Source organism: Lactuca saligna, chromosome 8 (genome assembly GCF_052625555.1).
Source record: "Lactuca saligna cultivar CGN05327 chromosome 8, ASM5262555v1, whole genome shotgun sequence".
NCBI lineage: Eukaryota > Viridiplantae > Streptophyta > Magnoliopsida > Asterales > Asteraceae > Lactuca > Lactuca saligna.
This window is the reverse complement of record NC_136424.1, coordinates 61617870-61625308: the sequence shown is the minus strand read 5'-3', so window position 1 is coordinate 61625308 and position 7439 is coordinate 61617870. Positions and strand designations below refer to the sequence as shown.

General features: G+C 32.4%; 1 protein-coding gene across 1 annotated transcript; it reads right to left on the bottom strand.

The window, feature by feature from the left end:
• Positions 1 to 425: 425 nt before the first annotated feature.
• LOC145011600 (expansin-A10-like) lies at positions 426 to 1935 on the bottom strand. The gene is made up of 3 exons (XM_078970339.1): positions 1704 to 1935; positions 1297 to 1609; positions 426 to 1068 (listed from the first exon to the last, which is right to left on the bottom strand). Exons 1-3 carry the CDS (start codon positions 1843 to 1845, stop codon positions 762 to 764), a joined length of 762 nt encoding a protein of 253 aa, XP_078826465.1. The 5' UTR covers positions 1846 to 1935; the 3' UTR covers positions 426 to 761.
• Between the last annotated feature and the right edge of the window lie 5504 nt (positions 1936 to 7439).

Genomic DNA, 7439 nt, shown 5'->3' with positions numbered 1-7439 from the left:
TTGTATATAATAAGTTGTTATCAATATGGAATACAATCAATTTATTCTAGCATGTTATCTAACTTCACTTTGTAATGCATATCATAAGAAGTGACTAAAGTAATGACCATAATTACATGAACATTTTGCAATAAAGTTAAAGATATGCATAAAAACAGTCTAGTTATTCATATGATTAAAATCTTCTTATAGATGCCCTTGTATAAACTCAAAACAAGCAATTTGATTCTCATGTTTCAATAATTGTACTATGAGCTTGGGAATTTGTACATCAAACTCTTAAATTTGCACAACAAAGAGTTTGCATTTCTTATACTAGTGAATTCGATCATTTTTGGGTAAAAAAGACATATCATTAAATTGTGCCACATGACAAGTAATATTGTACTTTGAGCATATTTAATTAAACACCAACAAAAATAACATAGTAATAAACGAGTCACTTTCCATTACCAACATAAAAAAACATGAATTTACAACCTACTACCTCAACAATAAAAGCCATTACAAATAAGGACATTTAGTCAACTACTACCACTACAGTACTACTAGCGGGTGGTTAAAGTCCACCACTGCCCTCCCCTTGCTTTAATTTTAGAAAAAATAGAGGTACCCTTAGCCCTCGGGTACCATATTAAAAACCAAAATGACCAAATTGACCTTTTCTAAAATAAGCCCCTATGAGTCATAAATTGTAGCAGTAACTAAATAATAATTTATATGCCGCTACCGTATTAGGTATGGAGGGTAGATATGTCTTTTCAGTGAAACTGGGCACCACTGAAGGTCTGACCGAAGGACCAACGGGCAGGGGCAACATTGTAAGACACGACAGTTCGACCATCACTTGTGGTGACCTTAAAGGATAAAGACTGCCCGTTTAGGTAAGAGTTGGATTGCCAATTTTGCCCCCAGTTCCGAGACATTTGCTGCCACCCTGTCCTTGACCCTTTGACCGCCACCGCATGAACGTCACCGGCGCCACCCACGTTTGTAATCAACACCAGATTGAAGTACGAGTGCCCATTTATCTGAAACCTAATTCCACCCCTTCTCCGACATGGTACCCTACAAAACACATCCCAAATGTTTAGCAAAGGTATTTACCATATTACCCATAAGGGTATTTTGGTAATTTTGACAAAAGCAAAACTACAAATGCGAAACTTAAAGGTTATTACATTAACGCAAACTGAAATTTACCAAAGTATCATATGAGGGTGTTTAAGTTAATAACATATTAACAAAAAGTGAAAAGACCAAAATACCCCTGAGGGAAATATGTGGTTGCAGTACCTTCTGTAAGCAACAGGGACGATTCCGGCTTTGAATTGGGCAATGTGTTGAAAGACAGGCTGAGAAAGGTCGAAGTGGTGGTTTGGAGGGTTGCACCACCCGCCGTTGTTGTTAGGTAAGGCGTTGTTCGGTGGGCAGAAGTTGGTGGCGGTGACGACAATGGTCGCCGGCAAACACCATTTAGCGTCGTTTACGCATTTAATCGCAAAGCAAGAGCCACAGCTTAAACCATTGTTGAACATAGCTGTACTTAGCGCTGCTGTGTTTGTACCATACCCTTGACTGTATAAATTCCCATATCCACAAGCTCCACCTGCTCACAATTCAGTCGATAAATTTAATCAAAGAGCTCAAACGGAAAGTAGTCGGAAAGAAATTGGATAAGGAAGGATGAAACTAGAAAGTACCCATTGTTCCAGATGCATCGCCGCCGCCGTAGAAGGTTGCATGGGCGTTTCTCCAACCAGCTCCGCCGCCGCGGCCGCCTCTGCCGTGAACAGGGGAGAGGATTGCGAGAAAACCCAGAAAGAAAATAGCTAAAATTGCCATGGATTTTGAATTGAAATGGTGATGAAGAGAATTTGGGAGTGGTGGCAGAGGATATAAATAGGAGAATTTACTGTATTGGCGCACAGTGATGTATGAACGTCGCAACTAATTCACGCAGGCTAAAGCTGTTGTTGGGGACCAATTCATATTTAAAATTTTGGACCATAATTTGGGTGGATTAATTTTCTGCTTCGGAAAAATAATCAGAATGATTTTAATTTATATAAATATATCTTTAATATATATTAACTATATTATTTAATTACGGCAGATTGATGTGCCAATTAGGCAATTAATAATATTCACAATATGGTTAAAATTTGATATTAAAAATGGATAATGACTTGAAAGGGTAACGAACTTTTGATTTTTTTCACATTTAGTTACTAAACTTTTTTTCGTTATCTATTTGTCATTGAACTATTGAAACTGTTCACATTTTACCCTTATGACCGGCTGTTACCGGTCATAAGGGTAAAATGTGAACAGTTTCAATAGTTTAGTGACAAATAGATAACGAAAAAAAGTTTAGTGACTAAATATGAGCAAAATCGAAAAATCGTTTCTCTCTTAAAAGTTCAATGACAAAATGTGAACAAACTTCCTATTGTATTATGTTGTAGCAAATTATTTATTTTTGTTAAATTGTAGCAACATTTGTTGATGAGTAATCTATGAAATAAATTTAAAAAAAAACAAAAACAAAAACAAAACCCTGAAAATATATTAAAAAAAAAAACAAAAAACCGAAACTAAAATAAAAAACCAATGGTTTGACATTTTCCAAAATAAAAAATCAAAATTTCCAATCTGATTTTGGTTTTACAAAAAAATGAACCATTTTCACTGATGTGAATTATGACCATTGGTTTGGCATGCAAAATTTGTGACATCCCATGAATACGTAATTACAACATCGTCTGAACTCGTAATTCATAGTAAGTGGTTAGAGTATTATCGCATGAATGCGTAGTTAAAACATCGTCTGAACTCGTAATTCATAACCTACAGGTTATGGGTCTGCTGGTGTTTCCACTGGAGTGTCTAGAATATTCTGTGGTCGCCATCTATACTCTGGTAGATGACTACATCGGCATATTGCCGGTTAAGGTTATGGTATCTCCTTTCATCCTACATCACATATTCATCATCATCTATTTACCTGATTATCATCACCTTTCTATCATCACCTATCTCTCATCATTTTATTTCATCACACACCAACTATTTCATCTACCTATGTTTCATCCGCAACATATTTGTAGATATAAAATAAATATACCGTTTAAATCTTTTAAAACATGTATAAAATCGTTCATCCAGCATAGACAACAAGTATTCAAATAATATGCATACATAGCACGTAATTTATATAAAATATTTCATATCTATGTGTAAGATGAAAGTAACTATATATACCATAAAAATCCCATAAATGCTTCCTAACTTTAAACCCCAAGGTTTACTCTACTAAAGCTTTATATTCTCGGCTCTCTAGACCTAGAAGGGTCCAGATCTATAACACAAACTTGCAAGAGGGGTTTGAGGCATTCAAAACACCAAAGATGAAGTGATTCAAGCCCTAACCCCAAAATGGAATCTACACAATAGGGAAGGATAAGGGTTCATTTTTGTACCTCAGAATGAAGCTCCTTGCTTGAATAACTCAGAACAATAACCTTCATTGGTCCCTCTTGCTGGAACTCTTCTCATTTCTTGCAAAATCACATCCAAAAGCTCAAGATAGCTCTTCCTCTCACTCTACACACTCAAGCTCGCTAGGGTTCTTACTTATGGGAAAGGTAGTCGCAATTGAAGGCCATAAGTTCCTTTAAATATGGCTCGGGCCCAAAGATTTAGGGTTTCTGCCAACAACGCGGACTCGTCGAGTCGCCTCATCGACTCGTCGAGTCCATTCATTAATCCGAGTCATCAGTCATGACCTTACTCGACGAGTTGAGGCGTCAACTCGTCGAGTCTATCTTCTTAACTCAAAAGAAAAATACTTAAATTATGATACCTGGAAATCCGGATGTTACATTTTGTTTTTTTTATTTCATAGATTTCTTCATCAACAAATGTTGCTACAATTAAACAAAAATAAATAATTTGCTAAAACATAATACAATAGGAAGTTTGTTCACATTTAGCCATTGAACTTTTTAGAGGGAAACGAACTTTTGATTTTGTTCACATTTAGTCACTAAACTTTTTTTCGTTATCTATTTGCCACTAAACTATTGAAATTGTTCACATTTTACCCTTATAACCGGTAACAGCCGGTCATAAGGGTAAAATGCAAACAGTTTCAATAGTTTAATGGCAAATAGATAACGAAAAAAAGTTTAGTGATTAAATGTGAACAAAATCGAAAGTTCGTTACCCTTTTCAAGTCATTATCCTTATTAAAAAATATCGGTTAAATTGGTTAAGAAAATTGTCATATGGATTTCTATATATATTTATATTAAATTATAAAAAAAATAACCTCCAAATTTTTATATATTATTTTAATATATCTATTTTGTAATTTACATATGTTATTAAATAAGAAAATTATCATATTAACAATATATTTTTTGAATTAAAAATATAATATACTTAAAATATCAATATAAATATTTTGTTAAATCCGAAAAATAAATCAAAATATCAAATAAACTTAAAATACGTAAATATTGTTTTTTAAAATAGTTTAAAACATTGAAATATTTTAAATATAAAATAAATCGACATGTGCAATTACTTAAAATGTCAAAAACTATTTTTTTTGTAATAATTGAAAATTTTCCAATTAAATAGTTTTTAAATTAATTAACAATAGTTAAAAATAGCACAATCTTATAAATAACACTATGTTAACTTACAAAAAATATCAAAAAGGTAATTTCTAAATTAATTCATCATAATGTTAAAATTAATATTAAATCGAGAATTATATATAATTTTATTCACACATCAGTTACGAGTACCGATTATTAAATAATATGATTTTAATAAATTTTATAATATGATTCAAAATCACTAAAAGTTTATATAACAAATTAGTGTAAGAAACTAATATTTCATAATTAGGAACAATAACATATTTATTTTCGTAATGTACATGTCAAATTTTAACTATATAATTTTATTTTGCACAACACACATATATTCACCTAATTATTAAGTAAAATAGGAAATGTTTTAGAGTAAATTATAGTCTTGGTTCATGTGGTTGTCCAGTTTTAACACCTTTGATCTTTCTATTGGGTAACAATCAAGTTTTTTTCTCAGTTAAGCTTCGTTAAACTTTTCTAACTGTTTTTTTATTGAAACGGCAAATAATATAAATATCTCATGTGTTAAACATTTCTAACTAATAGGTAAAAAGTTGAATTTTCCCCTAATCTTGAAGCATTATACCAACATGAACCTTAGAATGGAAAAACAACATCCCACTCTCAACATGAATCTCCAATGATTTGTTCCTTAACTACTACCATCAATTTCGCTTAACTCCCCTCTTACTATTCCAAGCTAGAAAATCTTCATCTATTCTTCAATTTTGGGTATATGTTAAACTAAAACATGTCCTATTTGTGAGATGAAATTAATTTACATTTAGGGTTAGTGAGATGGTTTTGTGGTTAAAAACTTACAGTGTAGAAGGAATGTAAAATGCATTTTTGTAGGAACCGGTATCACCTTGAATCATGTCGTTTATGAGTGGACAAAGAATTGGAATATCAAAAAGTGAAGCAGGATTTGAGGAATCGTACTACCTATTAGATGTTATTTCCTTTTTAGGCTTAGCAAACTATATCATTCAATATCGATCTCTTTTAAACGATGATCGTTTCAGTCTACTTAGGGAGATTGTCAATGTAGGGTAAATGAGATCGGCTCCTCTGGAGATACGTGTTAATTATTTATCTGTGGCAGATGTCATGGATACAAACAATAGAGATGGGTGATGGACTAGAAAGGTTGTACAGATTGTAGGGCCAAAATACTTAGTATGCTTTCATTGTATGCTGAAAGAGATATTGTTCCCACTTGAACTGTTGAGGGTCCACTAAAAATAAGACAATAAAGTACGGGTTTATACATTATGGTTGTTTGTGTCATCATGGACTTAATACGGGATAATGAATATGCCCGTAGTTTGTGTAATCATTGGTTGTGTCATCATGGACTTAGTTTGTATAATCCTTGTTTGTTTTCTTACCCAGTGTATTAGTGCGATAAATGCTATAAAATAGTGTCTTTTAGTTGGTAGTATTGAAATTTGCATTGAATTTTTAGTGTTTTCATTGTATATAATATGGTTGTGTGTTTGCAAGAATTGAAATCACCCTGAATCATGACGTTTGAGAGAGGAGATAGAGTTGAAGTATAAAAAAAAGAACATGGATTCAAAGAATCTTACTATGTTTGCAAAGGTCATTGCTCTTTTAAGAAAATGAGGGCATGTATTTCAATATCCAAAGCTTCTAAAGGCTTTAACCTTATGGTCTATTAAGAGAGATTCTAAAAAAAGACCAAACCAGGATGATACCTCCTCAAATAATGATGAATCACTTTTATGTGGGAGATATCGTGGACGTAAACTAAAAGGATGGGTGGCGGACCGACATGATTGTAAATATAGTTTGGCCATAGTATATAGTGTATTTCTAGTTTCCAACAAAAAAATGTTGTTCCAACTTGAAAAATTGAGGGTGCACCATGAACAGGACAATAATGTTTAGATTTATGCTTTAAAATAGTCATATTGTCCTTGTGTTTTTAGCTAGTATGCTTTTGAACCCGGTAGATTGGTGCTATTATTGTTTTAAAATAGTGTGTTTTAGATGTTGCTTTTACTATTGTGTTTTATATGTTTTCATTGTATGTAATTGGGCTTTGTAAATTAGTTATTGTAGCAGTGGTATAGTGGTGGATGTTGTGTTTCCTTTGACTCTAGAGTAACCCACTAATTCGCGCTCATTTTCTCAAAACTAAGGTGAGTTTTTCTTTCTGATTGAAATGTCATTTGGAGGGAACTTGGGGTGAACGCTGTTAGAATTTCAAAAATACTTATTGGAAAAGAAATGGAGGGTATATGAGTTTAATTCGTTGGGATAATCAATAGCATTTTGATATTAACTAAAGTGTTTTTTTTTCTCATAATTGTTTCCACATTGCAGGTTTCTAACATGAAAATGGGTAAATGATGGTCTTTTTTTCTCATGACAATGGGATGGTGGTGGTGGTGGTGGCGGTGGCATGGTAATGTGTAGGAATTGGTAGTTTATGTAAGTGTTTAAGTGAATTGAAAATTTCATAACAAATTATGTTTAAATTCCAATTACATTACTATATGTTGTGTTTTATAACCCTTTGTGGGGATGTGTGTTAACTTGATGATATTTTAGTTTATTTCATTATTTCTTATCAATGTCTTATATGTATTAATGTGTTAATTACACAACGTTAGTTAAATTTGAGGGCATTTTAGAAACTTCATGGCAAAAAGTGTATTATTCAGTATAATATAATATTGTATAAAAAATTATGTTATTAAAAAATTGGACCATTTAAAAAGTTTATTCATTAATGTTTTAGAAGGG

Coding starts and splice junctions, on each gene's coding strand:
- LOC145011600 (XM_078970339.1), bottom strand. CDS start 1,845: ATGGCAATTTTAGCTATTTTCTTTCTGGGTTTTCTCGCAATCCTCTCC. Junction 1,610..1,703: donor CGATGCATCTGGAACAATGG/GTACTTTCTAGT, acceptor AATTGTGAGCAG/GTGGAGCTTGTGGATATGGG. Junction 1,069..1,296: donor GTCCCTGTTGCTTACAGAAG/GTACTGCAACCA, acceptor TGTGTTTTGTAG/GGTACCATGTCGGAGAAGGG.